General features: G+C 41.9%; 2 protein-coding genes across 6 annotated transcripts in view; both read left to right on the top strand.

Annotated features, from left to right (window-relative positions):
* Cry1 (cryptochrome circadian regulator 1) overlaps nucleotides 1–7,624 on the top strand; it is a 46,329-nt gene extending 38,705 nt beyond the window's left edge. The window contains exons 8-13 of one of the 3 annotated variants that reach the window (XM_042693161.1): nucleotides 595–746; nucleotides 1,072–1,274; nucleotides 1,912–2,008; nucleotides 5,545–5,621; nucleotides 5,695–5,798; nucleotides 6,984–7,624. In XM_042693161.1, coding sequence (XP_042549095.1) covers nucleotides 595–746; nucleotides 1,072–1,274; nucleotides 1,912–2,008; nucleotides 5,545–5,621; nucleotides 5,695–5,798 — 633 coding nt within the window. In that variant the 3' untranslated portion in view covers nucleotides 6,984–7,624. Of the gene's footprint in view, nucleotides 1–594; nucleotides 747–1,071; nucleotides 1,275–1,911; nucleotides 2,009–5,544; nucleotides 5,622–5,694; nucleotides 5,803–6,983 lie in introns of all 3 variants that reach the window. The other 2 variants (XM_042693160.1, XM_042693162.1) reach the window with 2 other exon arrangements.
* A 4,436-nt stretch (nucleotides 7,625–12,060) lies between these two features.
* On the top strand, nucleotides 12,061–19,540 carry Mterf2 (mitochondrial transcription termination factor 2). Of its 3 annotated transcripts, none has more exons than XM_042693163.1 (3): nucleotides 12,061–12,162; nucleotides 14,419–14,533; nucleotides 18,162–19,540. In XM_042693163.1, exon 3 carries the CDS (start codon nucleotides 18,199–18,201, stop codon nucleotides 19,351–19,353), a length of 1,155 nt encoding a protein of 384 aa, XP_042549097.1. In that variant the 5' UTR covers nucleotides 12,061–12,162; nucleotides 14,419–14,533; nucleotides 18,162–18,198; the 3' UTR covers nucleotides 19,354–19,540. The 3 variants fall into 3 exon arrangements, with proteins under 3 accessions (XP_042549097.1, XP_042549098.1, XP_042549099.1); XM_042693164.1 differs by having other exon boundaries at nucleotides 12,062–12,162; nucleotides 14,414–14,533; XM_042693165.1 differs by lacking the exon at nucleotides 14,419–14,533 and having other exon boundaries at nucleotides 12,063–12,162.
* Nucleotides 19,541–21,022: the final 1,482 nt, after the last annotated feature.

Raw genomic sequence — 21,022 nt, 5'->3', positions numbered from 1 at the left:
TCTGTGGGGATTTTTTTGCCCCCCATATTTCCTAGTATAGAGAAGTACATGAAGAAGGAAGATTACATACCTACTTGATAAACATAGAAAATTATTTATTATGTTGCCTTTTAGATCAAGGAATTAGAAGTGTAAACTGGGGAATGTTGGTAAATTGTGTTTGGTTTTTTTTGAGCTGTAGCTTTGTTTAATGGTTATTGTAAAAGTGATTTACAGGGGCTGGGAAGATGGCTCAGTGGTAGAGCGCTTGCCTTGCATGCCTGAGGCCCTGGGTTCGATTCCTCAGCACCACATAAACAAAAAGAAAAAAGCCGGAAGTGGCGCTGTGGCTCAAGTGGTAGAGTGCTAGCCTTGAGCTGAAGAGCTGAGGCACAGTGCCCAGGCCCAGAGTTCAGGCCCCACGACTGGACCCCCCCCCCAAAAAAAAAAAGTGATTTACAGAGGCAAGGTTACAGTTACACAAATCAGGTAAAAAATACATTTTTTTGGACATTGTCATCCCCTTCCCTTGCACTCTCCCAGTTTTTCCCTGATTTTTCTGTAATGACCTCAGACCTTATGTGTACAAACTAATTGGTTACTGTTACTTCGAAGGTATTTGAAGAATTACTGCTTGATGCAGATTGGAGCATAAATGCTGGCAGTTGGATGTGGCTCTCGTGTAGTTCCTTTTTCCAACAGTTTTTTCATTGCTATTGCCCTGTTGGTTTTGGAAGGAGAACAGATCCCAATGGAGACTATATCAGGTAAGTCATAGTGATGATGGTTTCATGTTGAAGCAGCAGTTCACGTATTCTTCACACAAGACGGATAGCAGATATGGGATGGTTTGATCTCATTACATAGGTTTTACCTTTCTGACCACATCGAAAAATGGCCCAACCTAAATATTCTGATCTTGAGTCTTTCAACTCCTATATTCCTAATTGTACATGAAGCATAATACCTACCTCATCAATTTATTTTAAAAAGTCATTTCTTCCAGTTTTGGTTACTCATAGCTAATAGTTTGTTATAGCTTGTTCATAATGCATTTTATTAATAAATAACTTTTCTTTCTTCTCCCAAAAGACGTTATTTGCCAGTCTTAAGAGGCTTCCCTGCAAAGTACATCTATGATCCCTGGAATGCACCAGAAGGTATCCAGAAGGTAGCCAAATGTTTAATAGGAGTTAATTATCCCAAACCGATGGTAAACCATGCTGAAGCAAGCCGCTTGAATATTGAAAGGATGAAACAGATCTATCAACAGCTTTCCCGCTATCGTGGACTAGGTATGTCAGCCCCTTTTTTGGGTTTGTTTCTTTGACAGCTGTTTATTCCTGCATCTATCCTCTTTTTAATTTTTTGGCAGCACTGAGTTTAAACTCAGGGCATTGTAGCCCTATATCTTGTTTTTGTGGGGTTTTTTGACAGTGTTAGGGTTTGAACTCAGAACCTCAAATTTGCTCAGCTTGTTTGCTCAGCTAGTGCTGAGCACTATACCACTTGAGCCACAGCCTGGTCTTTGTGCTGGTTATTGCAGAGATGGAATCTTAGGAGTGTTTATTGCACAAGCTGGCCTCAAACCCCCAACCTCTGGATCTTAATCTCGAAAGTAGCTAGGATTACTGGTGTGAGCCGCCAGCACTGCCTTGCACTTTCTTTTCTTTCTTTCTTTCTTTTTATTTTTTTTTGGTCAGTTTGGGGCCTGAACTCTGGGCCTGGGCACTGTCCCTCAGCTCTCCAGCTCAAGGCTAGTCCTCTACCACTTGAGCCACAGTGCCACTTGCGGCTTTTTCTACTTATGTGGTGTTGAGGAATCGAACACAGGGTCTCATGAATGCAAGGCAAGCACTCTACCACTGAGCCACCTTCCCAGCCCTGCATTTTCTTTTGAGTATTATTTAATAGATGCCTTTTTCCCTTCAGGTCTTCTTGCATCAGTGCCTTCTAACCCTAATGGGAATGGAGGTCTCATGGGGTATGCGGCTGGAGATAACCTCCCAGGCTCTAGCAGCAGTGGAAGTAAGTGGAACAGAGTTGCTCTATGTCAGATTGTTTAGTGAACCTTACTTTCATAGGTTTTCATTACAAAATTATAAGAATAGTGTCAATGGGATCTTTGCATATTACATTCATGTGCGTGCACATCCAACCCCCCTGCGCACTGGTGACATTTTAAAGATGGACAACATCATTACATGTAGTAGGCATTGGGACAAGATAGCAGTCTTGCAAACCAAATGAGGTCTTTTTATTTTTGCCATGCTGAGGGTTAAATTGGACTTTACATATGCCGGGCAAGCACTGACCCCTAGATGGGTGAAGAATTTTAAGTTGTAAGATGGCACTCAAAATTTTTATTCTCCTGGGGCTGGGAAGGTGGCTCAATGGCAGAGGGCTTGCCTTGCATGCATAAGGCCCTAGGTTCAATTCCTCAGCACCACATAAACGGAAAAAGCCAGAAGTGGCGTTGTGGCGCAAGTGGTAGAGCGTTAGCCTTGAGCTGAAGAGCTGAGTGACAGCACCCAGACCCAGGCCCAGAGTTCAGGCCCCATGACCAGCAAAAAAAAAGAGAAAATTCTCCTGAGATGCACATCATCTATAAGGCAGTTGTAAAGCTCAAGGTTCACAATATAGTAAGGACTCAGAATATACATGTATAGGACCTCTGTACTTTACTAGAATGTGATTCACTCAGCAAATAGTTGCCAGTGATGGTAGTATACTTGAGAAATGTTCTCTCTCAGGGTCTTCTACAATCTGGAGCAAATCCCCACAATACATCATCTCCCAGTTCTTTCAGCTCTCTTATTTGGTTCACACGCCACAGCTGAGAATGAGAGGCCAAAGCTCTGTGAAGCACTGAGGTAGCCGCAGTGAGATGCATGTGCTTCCTGGTCCACTCCCATCATAGCCGTAATTTAGAGAAAACTCCAGAGCTAACTGTGGCAGCAGATTACATCGGGATACTTTTGTCTCACAAATTTACAAGCATTAGGAAGAATTAATAGTTTAATCCTTGCTTTGGAGCTAGTCGTGCTTTAAGATGCCTTTTAAAGGCATAGAAGCCAAAAAGCGCTCTGACAGTATAGTCTAGGGGAGTGAAAGTGAGAAAGACAAATGGAAACAGTGATATACTTGAAGGCTCTGGCCTCTACTGTAATAGGACAGGTCGCTGAAAGGAGTTTCAAGTCGTGTTTTCAAAAGATGATGGGTTAGGTAAAATGTGGGTAGGCAGATGGAGGAGAAACACGCTAGACTGGAAATGGGATAGTTGTGGAAACATCCTTGGAGTTGGGACTGCTCTCAAGCATTCATCCTCAACTTCCTCCTCAGCCCATCTCATTATCCGTCCACTTGCCTTTCTGTGGGCTTTTGTTGCACAGTGCTTTACAGAGTACATCACAAGGCAAGATTCTGTATGACGCTTTTCAGATTTTTAAAAGACTACAGAAAATTCTTCACAGTACAAATTGCATTTTTTTTCCTCTTGGTGCTGGGTCCTACGGCTTGAAATAAGGACCTAGGAGTTGTCCCTGAGCTTTTGTGCCACAGTGCCATTTCTGGCTTTTTGGTAGTTAATATGGAGCTGAGACTCTCATGGACTTTCCTGTCTAGGCTGGCTTTGAACTGCAGTTCTCAGATCTTAGCTTCCTGAGAAGCTAGGATTTCAGGCGTGAACTACCAGCACCCAGCCACAAATTGCAGTTTTTACTTCTCACTTTTATACTTTTGTGTGTATGTCCTCAGGAAAGTAATAAGCTACCATACAGATACCCTTGTTCTTGTTTTGGGTTTTTTGGGGTTTTTTGGTTTGTTTGTTTTTAGTCGGTTGTCGTGCTTGAACTCTGGGCCTGGGCGCTGTCCCTCAGCTCTTCAGCTCAAGGTGAGTGCTCTACCACTTGAGCCACAGCGTCACTTCCGGTTTTCTAGTGGTTTATTGGAGATAGGAATCTCACAGCCTTTCCTGCCCGGGCTAGCTTTGAACCTCGATCCTCAGATCTCAGCCTCCTGAGTAGCTAGGATTACAGGCGTGAGCCACCAGCGCCCGGCCCCTTGTTTTTATAATAAAGCAACCACAATCTGTTTCCTAGTAGTAGTATGTGTTCATTTTCACTTTCAGTGTAATTTTCTTCTACTTTAAATTGCTCATCAGTATTATTAGTCACTAAGGAAATACAGATTTCCCACGTTGTGAGCTAATGTTTGACAGCCACTCGGGGACCAGCTGTCACTGAAGATTTTAATGCTCTAGCCTGGAAAGTACCAAGCAAACAAGCAGATTGCTACCTCTGCCCTCTAGAGTGGCTAGGATAGAAATAAAAGAACCAGATGTGGTAAAAAGGGGCAAAAAAGTCACAGGTATTTTGTTGAGAGGTGGGGAATAAAACAGTTCAACCACTTTGTAAAATCAGTTTGGCAAAGCTATTCATGATTTTACTATACCCCAGAAATGTTATTCCTAAGTGAACAAGAACATACGTTCACATAAAGACTTGCAAATGGCCATTTCACTTACAAGAGCCAAAATGCACTACATGAAACAATTCTCACCAAAAGGAATAAAATACTCCTGTTGTACATAGAGTGTGCATGTGAACTTGATAAAGACATGACTGACCACAGGCTACACGAATCCATTTACATGAACTGCCCAGTAATGGGAAATCACTAAAGATTAAAAAAAAATGATTAGTGGTTACCTTGAGCTTAGGATTTAATAAGAAGGAAGAGTGGATGAAGCAGTCATGAGAGATCTTTGGAGACTGAGAAAATGTTCTAACACTGGATTGTGGTGATGGATGCACAATGCCATAGTTAACTTCAAAAAGTTCACAGCAAGCAAGATGCCTGTTCCTCACACCTATCATCCTAGCTACTCAGGAGGCTGAGATCTGAGGATCAAGGTTCAAAGCCTGTCCAGGCAGGAAAGTCCATGACACTTTTATTTCCAATTAATCACCAGAAAACCAGAAGTGGTGGTAGCTCAAAGTGGTAGAGCCCTAGCCTTGAGCAAAAAGAGCTCAGGGACAGCGCCCTGGCCCCAAGTTCAAGCCCCATGACCAAAATAATAATAATAGCAATAATAAAGTCACTGAATTATACTTAATGGAGATTGATTTTGGGGGTATGCAACTTATACTTCAAAGCTTCTAAACAATTCCTTTCACTATAGAGAATTCAGCAGAAGTCAGAGAGATATAAAAATGAAGAACAGATGTCATTCACAATTTCAGCATTAATAGTCTACTCAGATCTCCCTGGCATTACTTTCAATGTCCTTTAATGGAATTTCTGCCTTACATTAATTTTCTCAAGTGTAAAACCTGTTTGATGCTGTTGATGGTACAGGTCAATCGTGATGGACTGTGGCGTTGTCCTCTTTGTTTAGAGCAGGGTGTCTGTGCTGAAGGTCAGCTCACACTGGCCTCCAGTTTGTGATTATCCTACCCCAGCCAGCCTCCCAAGTCCTGCAAGGCATATCCCAGTGTGCCTGGCTTCAGATTTTGTAGCCCTGATAGACATCTTAGATTTTAAAGAGTTTTCCTATGTTTTAAATGCAGGTTGTTCTCAAGGGAGTGGTATTTTACATTATGCTCACGGAGACAGTCAGCAAATGCATCTGTTAAAGCAAGGTAAGAGAGCAGCATTTGAGCACATTGTGCTTTTCGCCTTTCTTATCCTAATGTACACTTCTCAAACATGTAGGGAGAAGCTCGATGGGCACTGGTCTTAGCAGTGGGAAACGCCCTAGTCAGGAAGAGGACTCACAGAGTATTGGTCCCAAAGTCCAGAGACAGAGCACCAACTAATTAGGTAAATACTTTAGAGCTTTATCTCTTGCTTTAGTACAATGTCTAATTAAATAAGATCATTTCCAAACTAGAGCTAATCTCTACTTTGAAGCCAAAGAATCATGAATCATTAGTTCTTAAGCACTTCTATACATCCACTTAGTTATTGAAAAAGAAAGCGACCTCTGTACTGGAGAAGTACTGCGTTCTGTCTACCCTCATCTCAGTGATACACATGTTTGAAAACCTTATGGCTTTGTATTCAGTTTTTTTCTTTGAAAAAGGCAAACTTTTTCCTAGGTGTTGATGAGTCTAGAACAAAGTGTCCTCTTTTTATTTCCCCCCAAATCTTTGCCTTTTCATCACTTATAAATTTATTGTATCTGCTGTGAGGCCACCAATTTTTATTTTGTTTTTTTATTTTTGTCAGTTGTGGGACTTGAACTCTGGGCCTGGGCACTGTCCCTGAGCTTTTCAGCACAAGGTGAATGCTCTACCACTCGAGCCACAGAGCCACTTCTGGTTTTCTGGTGGTTAATTGGAGATAAGAGTCTCACAAACATTCCTGCCCGGGCTGGCTTTGAACCAACCTCCTGGATAGCTAGGATTATAGGTGTGAGCCACCTGCGCCTGGCTTTATTTTATTGTCGGTTGTGGGGCTTGAACTCGGGACCTAAGTGCTGTCCCTGAGCTCTTTGTTCAAGGCTAGCACTCTACCACTTTTAGTCATAGTGCTGCTGCCTGTTCTTGAATAGTTAATTGACTGTAAGAGTTCCATGGGGACTTTTCTGCCCGGGCTGTCTTTGAACCGCGATTCTCAGATCTCAGCCTCCTGAGTAGCTAGGGTTACAGGCCTACCAGTGCCTGGCTCCTAGAATCTTAATACTTCTTCTTCTTTTTTTTTTTTAATGCTGGCCCTCTTTAGAAATACCAAAAACCAGTTTAATTGGCTTTAGGATATCATTTTACGTTATTTTTGTGATTTAAATTAACATGAAGGATATTATATTGTGTATTTGCTACAAAGTTTTTGAAGGCTTACTTTCTTCAATTATCATAAACTATGTTTTTAGTGCTTAACTTTTATACTAACCTAATCAGACTATAAATTTCTTGAAGCTAAGTTCAATAAACACTCATCAAATTTATTATTTAATTCATTGTAATCAATCTTTACTCAGTTTTCTTTCCCTTAAATCACAGAAAACATTCAGGAGGAATACTGTTGCAGCTGAAATTGGTGGGAAATTCAATACTTTTCATTGAATTATTTAAAAATGTTCTTCATTGATGGAAAGCAGTTACATTTCAAATGCATTATTTCTAATGCCATTTCTGTGGTTTCAACTTTTTAATGAATTTCATGTAGGACAAATGATAATTTGTATATAAAGAACTTGGCAAAATAATTTGCTTAATGTAAATATAGTCATAATTAGTAGATACCCATCAGTATATTTTTGATAAATTTTCATGTATGGTAAAAGTTAAAGATGAAAACTGGTATTCTGACATAAAATTCAAAGTTGGAAGAGTCAGTTTGGGAAAGAAGGAGGTTTTTAGACTTTCTTAAAAAAAACTTTGTTAAAATCCTAGGACAAAATTTTCTTAACATTGTTGTTTGATCTAATGTCACGCTCTTTGATAACCATGTTTTAGAAAATGTGTGTAATCAAAATTAGTAGTGTTGCCTCTTTTAACTTGTCCATTCTATGTTCTAAAGCTTCATGTATGCCTGTGCCTGTCTTGGCCCAAACTTCTGGGAAAATCATGTGTTCTCTTTCCCCTCTTTGTTCATTTATAACTAAAATGACTTTGTTATTAAAGTATATGCAAATATAGAATCTTGTGTACTTTGTGCATTTTCTTTTTTCTTTTTGTTTGTGTTTGGTAAGAGAGCGTTGCTACCATTTGAATGAATGAATGAATAAATGAATGGGTACCATATACATTTAATAAAGTGATATTTTCAAAATCATCTGCAAGAAACATTTAAAATGTTTAAAAGCCATTTTTTACATAATGGGTTTTGCTACTCTAAGGCTGTATGGGACAACAGTTAGGAGTGTGGGTTCCTCGAGACTGCTGATGGTTCATATGTGTAATCCTAGTTTCTAAGGAGAGAAGTGAAGGTCTGGTTTTGAAGCCAGCCCAGGCCAGGGGGAAAAAAGTCAGATACATTCTTTCTCCAAGTAACCGGCAAAATGCCAGATTGGTGGCATGGCTTAAGTGGTATAGAATATTAGCTATGAGCAGCAAAAAGCAGTTGAGAGTACAAGCTCCTGAGTTAAAGCCTAGGCATCAGTAAGGAAAAAATGAAAGGGTTGGTTCTGAAGTCACTGGTTGGCTCTGCCACTTAGTAGCTTTGTGATCTTTGTGAAGGTTAACCTTCTAGCCACCTTTCTGTCACGGTGAAATGAGGGTGAGAGTAGCATCTGTTTCATAGTCCCAGTCCATGTAAAGTGCTCATTTAACCGTGTCTAGCCCATGGTACAGAGCTCAGTAAATATTAGCTGTAAGGGATGCATAGCCCCCGGATTGTACAGTATACAGTACACAGCATATACAGTGGTATTTGATAGCTATTTCATGCTGAGCTGCCAGTACTGTTACTACTATTGTTTTCCATTGACTGTTCTCCTGTAGGCAAGTTCTTGTGAATTATAACCAGTGACTGTTTATTTTCCCATCATCAGTAAGATTTTACAATATTTTATACACTATGGTCATCAGTACATTCCATGACTGAGAAAAGAATAAAGAAAGCCACTGCCTTACCTTTTAATATCAGTTAAAAAGTGGAGTTCTTCACATCCCACTCTGCAGACCACTATGCAAAACCAGGAAAGTGCTAGATCTACCATTCATTATCACCACCCAGAGGGAAAAGATTCCATTTTAATGCATGTCAGCAAAAGAACAGTGTTTCAGTATAAATACTGTGATACCATGTGGGTGGTTTATATCTTTGAAGAGCTTTTTCATAAAGCATTTTCAGTTCTGGTCTAAATTGTGGCTAAAATGAGTCACTGAAAGAGGAGCTGCTGTGCCCTGGTTACACTGAAATACACTGTTCTTCCTCTTGAATTCTTATTACCAAAATACTGTGCTGACAACTTAAACATTTAGTTGAGGACACCCAGCTTCTGAGTCCTTATGCTATTCATGTTTGCTTAAATTAGTAAGTTTGTCCACAAAATGGGAGAAAATCTTTGTCAGCTGTCCAACAGATAAATGGTTAATATTCAGAATATACAAAGAACTCAAAACATTAAACAGCAAGAGAACAAATAATCCAGTTAATAAATAGGCAAGGAAACTGAATCGTTTTCATAGGAAGAAATCCAAATAGCTAGTAGGTACATGAAGACATTTTCAACATCCTTAGCCTAAGGCATTTTCAACATCCATAGCCAAAAGGAAATGCAAATCAAAACCACACTAAAGAGTCTATCTTGCTCCACTCATGATGGCAGCTATCATGAAAACAGCAAGTGCTGGTGAGGATGCTGGAACAAGGAACCCTCATATACTTTTAGCAGGAGTACAAACTGATGCAACCACTATGGAAATCAGTATGGAGGTTCCTCGGAACATTAAAAATATGCCTTCCCTATACCTCTGCCATACCACTATTGAACGTGTCTCTGGATGACAGTAAATCAATAAAGCAGAAAGACACCTGTATATTCATATTTATTTCAGCATTAAGTGTAAATAATAGAAAAGTAGTAAATTTGAAATGCACAAAACATTTTAATGAATTTTAATGAATCTCTCATGTAATAGAAATGTCAAGATATTTCAACAACTTGAACATGTCTCATTTTGTTGAAAATGCATATAATAGTAATCTGTCTCATCTCCCGATTGTTTTTCTCTTCCCTTTCCTTTTCCCTTTCCCTTTCCTTTCTTTTCTTGTTGTTGGTCGTGGGGCCTGAACTCTGGGCCTGGGTGCTGTCCCTCAGCTCTTCAGCTCAAGGCTAGCGCTCTACCACTGGAGCCACAGCACCACTTCCTGCATTTTCCGCGTATGTGGTGCTGAGGAATCAAACCCAGGGCCTCATGCATGCAAGGCAAGCACTCTACCACTGAGCCAGCCCTTTCATTTTGTTTTGTTGGTTTGGTTTATTGGTGGCACCAGGGTTTGAATTCAGGGCCTCAGACTCTCAGATTGCCTGCTTCATTGGCACTTTACCACCTGAGCCACACTTTCAGTCCAATATTTTGCTGGTTAATTGGAGATGGACTTGCATAGTCTTTTCTGTCCGGACTGGCCTTAAACATTACTTCTCCAAATCTTAGCCTCCTGAGTAGCAAGGATTACAGGCCTGAGCCACTGGTGCCCAACTCTGTAAGGGTTGTTGGTTTTTTTCCCCCCTCATTATTATATAGCCTTGGAAAGGTACTGTTATGGTACTTGAAATAAAGTCTGGGTAGCATTTTTTTTATACAGTTGGTGCAGCTGAGTCAGTCAAATTCAAGTACTGATTAGAATAGAGGTTCATAAATATATTTTTATTTCTCATACAATAGTATGGAACTGAGTGCAAGCTTCCAGTACCTTGGTGAACATGTCTGGCCAGTTATTGCAACATGTAGTTTTTAAGCTCTGAGTTCATATTCCTTCTTACTTTAATTCTGAGTTCATATTCCTTCTTACTTTAATATGCCTTCCTACTTTAATTCTCTCTTTCTAATTGCAAGTTTTAGGACTCCAAATTCTTTCGTTTCAAGAAAAGGTTTGCAGTAAGTTCACATACAATAAGAGTAGTTTAGTGCTAGTAACCTTGAGGTAGGCCCGTTGCTGAACATGCATTCCTGCCCATTTTCTATACTAGCTGTTAAGTTAATCCACAGTATCTGGATATCAAGTTGGTTTGGAGATAAGGAGCCAGAACTCTTGCTCCACTCAGTGAGGCTAAAGTGCAAATGTCAGTTCCTCTAAACAAAGCCTGTTGAACATAACCTGCTTTCTAAGGCTAGGCTCAGATTTTATTGACAATTCCTAAGTAGCTAAGTGTATGCCAAGCATGCTTACAGAAAAGTAATGTTCACTCCCGGAGGAGAGGGCAATATTTTATTTGCATTTCTTTTTTAATATAATTTTTTATTGGAAAGATACTCTGCAGAGGGGTCTACAGTTACATGAGCAAGGTAATGAGTCCATTTCCTATCGAGCATTGTTACATGAGAGGGCAATATTAAGACTTCAGTAGACTTGGGAACACAAGCCGAAGAGACCATCAGCTTGGGAAAGAAGTCCATGCACACAGAACACGCAGGACTTTGGCAGCACTTAATTGTGATTGCGATCAGCTAGGTATCGTCTTTATCTTCAATAAGGACAGGAGGTTATGTTATTTTGCTTACCTTTCCCACCACCACAGTCTCATTGCAGTTTCACGAACTTGGCCCTTAGAAGGTATGGCATGAATGTAAGTAGTTTAGGTGGCTAAATACAAGAATAAGTGACAGCTCTTGTCTTTAAGGAGAAATGTTTGGTTTGGTTTGTAAGGTTGGGAATCAACACACAATTAGAATGTAACCACTTGGCAAGTGATGAGAAAAAGAAGTATTTGAGTGAACGTATCACAGAGGGAAATGAATGAATGGATGAATGGCTTTTAGGATGGCTGCATGGGTAGGGGCAGGGTCGGAAGTGGCTGTGGAGAGCTTAGATTTCAAGGAAGCTTTAGGTGTTTAAAGAAAATTATTTTGACAATTGTTTAAAAATAGTTTCTGGGCTGCAAAGATGGCTTGGGGTAGAGTGCTTGCCTAGCATGCAGGAAGCCCTGGGTTTGATTCCTTAGGACCACATAAACAAAAAGCCAGAAGTGGCACTGTGGCTCAAGAGGTAGAGGGCTAGCCTTGAGCAAAAGAAGCTCAGGGACAGCGCCCAGGCCCTGAGTCCAAGCCCCCGGCCTAGCAAAATAATAAAATACAAAGTTTCTGAATTATTCCTTCTTTTTTTAACTTCTGGGTTATGACATTGTGTGGGGGGCAAAGCGCCTGGAATTTAAACTGCTGGGAAGGGAGGGTGGAAGGCGTCAGGCGCGGGCACTGCCAGCGCCAGGTCCGTCTGCGGAAAACAGATTCCCACGCCCGCCAGCCTCCGCGTTTCAGTTCCGCCCCCGCGCTGCGTAAGGGTTGCGTAGCTTGTGTGCCGAGGTCTGATTGGCTACTTGGGGCGGTTATGGGGCGTGGCTTTGGGAACTCCAGTTTCCCGAGCTCTGATTGGCTGCGGGCGAATGGCTCCCACCCTAGTCCTTGTCCTACCTCCCTCGGAGGAGACGGGCTGCGGGGCTGCAGAGGGAGGACCGGTGGAGGAGGACGGAGCTGGGATTCGGGCACCTGGCTAAGAGAGGGCGTCCCTCCCCGGGTAAGCTGACCCCCTGTGCGGTCTGCTCGGTGGCCGCTCGCTTGCGGACCGCATGCGGGCCAGAAGCCCTGGCCTGGGCCAACCCGAAGCACCACAGGTGCAAAGTGTTGTGGCTTTCATTTTTTCCTTTGCTGGTAAAACCTTGGGATTGTTTTAAACTGTGAGCAGAGTTACAGAGGGGACTGTCTTGGCTACAAAAGTGATGTGTATTATACAAGTGGAATCCACTCTCCAGAAACTCTTACGAAACATGAAACCTCGTGATTTCACGCTGACCAGGAGCATTACTGGTTACAGCATGGAGGACGCGGGACTGACCAGGACTCCAGAAAAGGGGGGCGGGGGAGGGAGCAGAGGACGGGGGGGGGGGCGTCAAATCCAGGCTCTGTCATTTGTTGCAACCCTGGATATGTTTCCTCATCTTAAAATGGACTATATGGTACTAACCAGTTTGTATATGGGAAAGATTATTATTATAAATAACTTATGGCATTACCCCGTTTAGTCTGCACTGTTGCCAGAAGTAGTATTACCTTGTTCCTGTTGGCCAAACTGAGGCAGGGATAAGTAAAGTTACTTCCTCAGCCATTTGCCTTAATTCAAGGAGTGTGGTTCCAGTAACTCGTGTTACACTCTACAGGAAGTTGCTTTGGGGGGGGGGGGGGTGCTGTCCCTTAGCATTTTCTCTCAAGGTTAACACTGTAGCACTCTAGCCACAGCTCCACTTCTTGCTTTTTGGTGATTGAGGGTAAGAGTATCTTCGGTTGGTTTTGAACCATCATAGCCAAATCTTAGCCTCCTGAGTAGCTGGCCACTTGGGCCAGGCTTCTAAATTGCTTCTTGAACTTGATTTGTTCATCCAGTTTCACTTGTCAAACACTGATTTTTGCACTTCAATGAACCAGGGTCCTTATTTGTTAAAGGGATAAAGCAGAACAGCACCCAGTCCCTGCCCTCCCAGTGCTTTTAAATCCAATACAGATGCTTCATGGTGGTGGTGGTGAATCCTGCTAAGATCATTTGCAAATATTGTAGGTCTAAGTCCTTTGTTCTGGAATCTGTGGCTGTCAAGTTCTCATTTGGGCTGGGTCATTTTAGCAGATGAGATAGTACCTATCATAATAACCCAGGAACAGGTTGATTTTAAAAACAAACCAAATCCTACTGGTCAAATGAATGAACAGCTTACAAGAGTATGCCAAATGCCACAGCAGAGTCAATAGCAGGGTGTTGGAGTTGGAAGCATTATCAACTGAGTGAAAGCATCAGATACCTAGTTCCAGTCTCAGTGTCAGAGAAAAAGAGCAGGGTGTTGTGGAAGGGTCTGTGGGGTGATCAGCCTGCTGGGAATGCCTCCTAGAGTCCCATGCTGGTGGATGAAGGAAAGGTAGCAGAACAATTCATTGGAGCATCGTGGTGAACGTTCTCTGCCCCTGGACTGCTGAGAGAGCAGGAACACAGCTGCAACTATGATAAGCCATGCAGTTGTAATCCATGCCATGAAAGTGCATGAAGGAGACAGGAACTTCACCTTCAGGAAGGCTAAGAACTTTCCTTAAGAATTACAAAGCTGGTCAGGTGGAGGTGGCTCAAGCCTGTAATCCTAGCTCCTCAGGAGGCAGAGATCTGAGAATCGTGATTCGAAGCCAGCTCAGGCAAGGAAAGGTCGTGAGACTCAGTTCCAAATAACCACCAGAAAGCCAGAAGTGGTGCTATGGTTCAAGTGGTAGAATGCTCACCTTGAGCTGAAGAGCTGAGGGACAGCACCCAGGCCCAGAGTTCAAGCCCTACGACTAACAAAAAATAAAATACATAAAAATAATTCCAAAGCTGGATGCCAGGGGCTGACGCCTGTAATCCTAGCTTTTCGGGCGACTGAGTTCTGAGGATTATGGTTCGAAGCCAGCTGGGGCAGGAAAAGCCATGAAATAATACATTACTCAGGAAAAGCTGTAAGTGGTGCTGTGGCTCAAGTAGTAGAGTGCTAGGCTTGAGCAAAAAGAAGTTCAGGACAGTTCTCAGGCCCTGAGTTCAAGCCCCAGGACTGGAAAAAAAATAGTGACAGTTATACCTAATGGTTATTAGGCATCTTGAACACAGAGAGCTCACAGACTTCAAAGGCAACATAGGTAGAGCACTGGGTACAGTTGGTATAGAAGAGGAAGTGGGGATTAAGGTGGTGGCAGAGCCCAAGAAGCTGTGTAGGTCATGGTAAAGCATTCCTATGAATTATTTTTATGTTTATCCGAAGTATAGGTAAAATCCTTTGCAGAGAGGTTACAAGATCCTATTTTGAGAAGCTGGAAGAATCTCATATGGACTAACGGAAGCCCTGGACAAGGGCAAGATCTCTTCAGCAACTGTAATACAGGTAACCAGAACCTAACCAGAAGAGGTGAGAAGAGCAAGGGTGGCCAGAGGCATAGGAAAGAGAAGCAGGAGAGATGTATCATGGACCAAGTCAAATGAAAGAATACTTTGAGAGAAGTGGCCATTTAACCCAAAAGTTGTAGAGGTCAAAGAGGAACTGAAACTACGCATTGGTCTTAAATGCCTGGACGTTGTCTTTATTGATAGCTAAATAAGTAGGAAGACAGGAAGTAGAAAGAGGATCTGCAAGAAATAGCTGAAGTAGGGGAAAGGAAATAGCTGAAGGCAAAGGCTAGCGATGGCTGTAGCTGGAGTAGTGAGAGGGAGGTGTGGGAGAAGAAAGGTGGGAAAACGGAGGATCAAATGCAAGCATACTTCATTTTACTGTTTTGCTTTCCTGCTAGTGCTGTGGATTGTTGTTGTTGAGATTTGTGCTAGCTCGTTTGAAGCAAGTCTGTTAGTGCCATTTTTGCAGAGCCTGTGTATCCACTCCGTCTCTTACATTTTGGAAATTCTCACTTTGAAGCTTTTTCATTCTACCTGTTTTGTGGTCAGTGATGGTGACATTGTGAGCCTAGATGCTGTAAGCTACGCCCCATGTAAGGTGGTGAACGAAGTCATTAAGTGCTGAATGTGTTCTCTCCCTCTTTTCTCCTCTCTCCATTCCTTTTTTCTTTCTCTCCTTAAACCTCCTTATTCTCTGAGACACAATATTGAATATGCAAATTTAAAACCTTACAATAGGTGTTGAGAGTTTGGCTCCATTGGTGGAGTGCTAGCCAAAGAGCAATAGTGTCAGGTACTGAGTTTAAGTCCCAGTCTTGTACAAAAACAAACAAACAAACAAAACAGGAAATTTCGCTTTATAGTAGCCTCTTAAGTGTTTAAGAGTTCCACCCTCTCACTTTAAATCAAAGAAATGACCAAGCTTTGTGAAGAAGGCATCTCAAGAGCTGAGAGGTATACTGCCAGACCTCTTATTCCAAATAGCCAAGTTGTGAGTGGATCAATTATTGGAGGAAATATAAACTGGGACTCTACAGAAAGCACACGAGTAAGCAAGTGAGATAGCCTGGAGAAAGTTTGAGTGATCTGCACAGATCCAACTAGCCACAGCCTAATCCAGAACAGACTCTTAAGTTCTGTAATGGCCAAGAGAAGTGAGAAAGCTGCGGAAGTGTGATTTGTGAGCTCAAAGGAAAGCCATCTTTATAAATAAGAGTCCAAGAAGCCACATGCACAGCTGTGGAAACTATAGCAAGGTATCTAGAAGGTCTAGGGAAGACAACTGATGGTTATCTTCAGCACTTCAATGACAGGTTTTCAGTGGAGATGAAACAGCCTTATAGTGAAAGAAGTCGGCATTTAGCACTTGCATAGTGAGAGAAGTCTTTGTCTAGCTTCAAAGCATCAAAGTAAAGGCTACCGAATGGACCTGGTAACTCAAAAGAAACCAGGGCTCATTAACATTTTGAAAATCCAAGGGCCCTTAGGAATTAAAACTGAATCTACTCTGCCTTTGCTCTAGAAATGGCACAGGAAAGCCTCGATGCAGCACACCTGTTTGCAACATCATTTACTGAATAGTTTGAGCTCATTCTTCAAACCTTCTGTTCAGAAATAAAGATCTTAGTGCTCATTTCCAGTGCATGTGCTCACACAGGAGCTCCAACGGACACATCGCCCCAGGCAAAACCAGCCACCAGCAGAGAGATTACACCTTGTAGCAGGTGCAGATGATGATTAGCAATTCCCTCCCCACCAAGAGGTTTGTTTTGTTTTTGTGCAGGTTATTGTGGGGCTAGAGCCACAGCTCCACTTCTAGCTTTTTCTGAGTAGTTTGCTGGAGATAAGAATCTCAGAGACTTTTCTGCCCAGGCTAGCTTCAAATCATAATCCTTAGATCTCAGCTTCCTGAGTAGCTAGGATTACAGGCATGAGCCACCAACACTTAACTGCAATGAAGTATCCTCTTCTTGTTGTTGGTTGTGGGGCTTGAACCCAGGGCCTGAGTACTTTCTGAGCCTCTTTGTGCTCAGGGCTAGCACTCTACTACTTGAGCCACAGCACCACTTCCAATTTTTGAGTGGTTAATTGGAGATAAGAGTCTCACTGGGACTTTTCGGCCCACGCTGGCTTCAAATGGTGATCCTTAGATCCTCAGACTAGCTAGGATAACAGGCCTGAGCCACCAGCACCTGGCTCAATGAAGTATTTTTTTTTTAAGTTAAGGTATATCCATTTTTAGGTATAATGGTGCACACTTAATGTGCAATAGTATAGTGAGAGCACACACTTTTATCTGTACTGGTTCACCAAAAAGTCCATGTAATTCACTTTATTGGGGTGTTTGCTTCATGGTAAGAGGCCTACAACCAAAGCTGCAGTATCTTTGAGAAAGAAGGGCTCTAAGTTTTCAGACCAGAAAGGGCAGACATCAGCACAGGAGCATGGATGGGCCTACAATAATAGGTAGAACCGAAGGGAAGGGGAAAGAATGGTAGGCTTATGCTTGATGAGAGCAATTCCTCTTTGTTCAGATAAGAGGCAAGCTTGAACATGAAGGAGAGACTGGGGCAGTGGAGGAGGCTACAGGTGTGATGAGGTCATTGTCCAGGGTAGATGTAGAATGGACCAGACATGGTTTTACCATACTCTGGCAGAGAGCCAAGTATGCGGTGGAGGCTGGAACTCAGAACCTCCTGACCCATTCAGGAAACTGAAAAGTAGGATAGGGATGAGATACTTCCTGAAGACAAAAGATATGAAATAAAGGAGGCATCAGAAATCATGGAGTGAGGAAAGGGTGTGCAGAAATGGTGGAAGGAGGTAACTCAACTATGGATAGAACTGATTCCAATTCTTAGCTAACACCAGGAAATGTTAAATGAATCTAAGAGGCTAACTTTTAAAGGAAGTAGGATTCATAAAGGACCATTTAGGGGCTGGGAAGGTGGCTCAATGGTAGAGTGCTTGCCTTGCATGCATGAGGCCCCGGGTTCGATTCCTCAGCACCACATAAGCAAAAAAAAGAAAAAAGCTGGAAGTGGCGCTATGGCTCAAGTGGTAGAGCGCTAGCCTTGAGCTGAAGAGCTGAGGGACAGCGCCCAGGCCCAGAGTTCAGGCCCCACGACCGGACCCCCCCCCCCCCAGGCCCCAAATTCAAGCCCCATAACTGACAAAAGTGTTTTGTCCTATTTATAAGTAATGTAAGTAAGACCAAGGACTCAAATTCTTCTACAACAAAATGAAATCACCACAGTTACTCTGTGGCTGCAGAAACTGCTGGAATAGGCCAATAGGAGGTACTATAAGTTTAGTCTTACATTTCTAGTATGAGATATCTAAGTCATGAGCAAGTGTATTATAACAGGTTAATATAAAAGTTATTTAACAGAGTGTGTCAAATATTCCACATGAATAGTTTTTCTTTTATGCTTGCTGAACCTAGGGGCTGTACTAGGGATTGAACCCATGGCCTTGAGTATGCTAGGCAGGTGCTCTACCACTGAGCCACATCCCCATCAAAGAAGCTTTCCTTTCAAATCCCTTTCCATTCTTACTACTGACTCAGATTGGTAAGGAACTGTTCTCTGAAAGTCAGTGCTCCTTTATCTTCTTTCTGACAGGGGTGATGAGTACATCCTTATCCAGGAAACTGCAGGCATGCTATGGAAGTTGCTGATGAGATCCCAGCCTTGCAGGCTGTGTTCTTTCAGAAAGCTACAACCAACTCCAAAATACAAGCCTTGTTATTCTTGTTTCACCTACACCACCGATACACAGTCCAACAGAGAAAACAAAAGAACAGTGGAAAAGCTCTTTAAACTCTCAGTCGACGTCAGGAAAATTCGTAGATTAAAAGGATGGGTACTTTTGGAGGATAAAACTTACATTGAAGAAATTGCAAATTTTTTACATCAACTAGGTGCCAAGGAGACCTCAATAGCCAGTATTTTGGAACGCTGTCCTGAAGCAATTGTCTGTAGTCCAGCTGCTGTTGATACTGAAAGAAAACTCTGGCAGTTGGTGTGCAGAAGTGAGGAAGAGTTAATCAAGTTAATAGAGCAGTTTCCAGAATCATTCTTTGCTGTTAAGGACCAAGAGAACCGGAAACTGAATGTTCAGTTCTTTCAAGAGCTGGGACTCAAGAATGTGGTCATTAGCAGATTTTTGACAACTGCATCTAATATTTTTCATCACCCTGTTGAGAAAAATAAGCAAATGATAATGACTCTTCAGGAGAGCTATCTAAGTCTGGGTGGCTCTGAGGCCAACATGAAAGTTTGGCTACTAAAATTATTAAGCCAGAATCCATTCATTTTGTTAAACTCTCCTGAAGTTATAAAGGAAACACTGCGATTTCTCCAGGAGCAAGATTTCACAGACCTTGAAATCCTTCAACTTCTGTCCAAACTCAAAGGATTTCTTTTTCAACTCTGCCCAAAAAGTGTAGAGAATAGTATTTCCTTTGCTAAAAATGCTTTTGGATGCACAGATCATGACCTGAAGCAGTTAGTTGTGAAATGTCCTGCTCTTTTATATTACCCTGTTCCAGTTTTAGAAGAGAGACTTCAGGGACTATTGAAAGAAGGAATTTCCATAACTCAGATAAGAGAGACACCGATGGTTCTTGAATTAACACCACAGATAGTTCAATACAGAATAAGGAAGCTGAATTCTTTGGGCTATAGAATAAAAGATGGACATCTGACAAATCTAAATGGAACAAAAAAGGAGTTTGAGGCTAATTTTGGCAAAATTCAAGCCAAAAACAGGCCAATTTTTAACCCTGTGGCACCATTAAATGTTGAAGAGTAAAAGTAACACACTATGTGTCTATCAAAGTGAGACTGACAAAGAGAAGCAATTGAATTTATAAGAACCAGTCATTTGAAATGCCTATAGTAGCTTCAGAATTATTTGTTTACCTCTAATAGTGGATTTCTGGCTGTACTTGTAAAATAGAAATTGTCTTTATTTAGAATAAAGTTCCTTTGGCCTTGAACATTTATTCCTTGGGTACTTTTATTTATTATTTATTTGGTCATGGGGCTTGAACTCTGGGCTTAGGCACTATCCCTCAGCTCTTCAGCTCAAGGCAAGCACTCTGCCACTTGAGCCACAGCGCCACTCCCATTTTCTGGTAGTTTATTGGAGATAAGAGTGTCACAGACTTTCCTGCCCGGGCTGGCTTTGAACAGAGATCGTCAGATCTCAGCCTCTTGAGTAGCTAGTGTTAGCCACTGGCGCCTGGCTCCTTGGGTACTTTTAAGTGACACATCAATCAGTGTGGTATTTTGTATGAAGCATTGTGAAAGGACTGGGAAGCACACACCCTAGTTCAAACTGTGGGGACATTTTTACCCACCTAACATGCAACTCCAGCCTTCCCCACAAGCCCTGGAACATACATATCTCTCCTGTGGTCTGAATACTGTGGCGCAGTGGTAGTGAAAAGGGAGCGAGCTTCTGACACGCTTTTAGAGAAAACTCACTTTGTCTTGTGTTTGTGAACCAAGAATCAACCCATGCAAAAAGAATAGTGAACAGCTTATTTCTGTGGTCCATCTGTTGCAAATTGACCATATGAAACACTGAGATGCATTCACTGGTTTCCTCATTTTTGAGATGGGGAAACAAGCTTAGACAGGCCATTCAGCTGCCAAGTAATTAGAGCCCAGGTTTATTAAGATCTGACTTCTGATCTAGAAATAGAATTACATATAAGCAACCCCCTCCTGAAGTGCCAAAATGAATGAATGAAAACAAAATTTTAGAGTTTCAGGAAATCTCTGTACAATCTAATTTGAAATAATCTAAAATTTGTATCATTTGAAATAGCTTTCTAGAAAGCTTTGGGGAAATCCTGTTCAGCCGATGAGAAAAAGGGTATGGTATTAATTTTATTTTTTTTATTTTTATTTTTTTTGTCGGTCATGGGGCTTGAACTCTCGGCCTGGGCGCTGTTCCTCAGCATTTCAGCTCAAGGCAAGTGCTCTACCAATTGAGCCACAGCGCCACTTCCTGGTATTAATTTTAATGGTAACATTTTTCAATTTTCATTTCTAAGTCGTGTTTCAAGATAAAGCTTACCCAGATAAAAACTGGCTTGCTTTCAACTGTACAGACTGAACTTTGTACCACATGTGCAATCAAACTGTTTATATTGAACATTTATGTGCTACATCTATATATGGCCTTTTTTGCATAGTGAAATAAACACTCAGTATCTTTTCCATTCTTCCACAAATCCAGGTCACCCTCTCTGTCCAAACCAGGTCCTTGGTTGAGATGCCATGCAGCACCACTGGTAGGTGCAGTAGAAGCATTAGGGTCCTGAGTTCCTTTTCTATATAGATAAGGAAACTTGAGGTAGATATTCCATCCTCATGTCTGTGAAACATGTTAAGGAAAAGGAGAAAGCTAGAAGCTAGATGGTGTAGCTTTGCAATAGAGCACATGCTTTGCATGCATGAAACCTTGGATT

Source organism: Dipodomys spectabilis, unplaced genomic scaffold (assembly GCF_019054845.1).
Source record: "Dipodomys spectabilis isolate Male_0828 unplaced genomic scaffold, ASM1905484v1 ptg000163l, whole genome shotgun sequence".
In the NCBI taxonomy this organism is placed as follows: domain Eukaryota; kingdom Metazoa; phylum Chordata; class Mammalia; order Rodentia; family Heteromyidae; genus Dipodomys; species Dipodomys spectabilis.
This window is presented reverse-complemented; position numbering and strand designations above follow the sequence as displayed.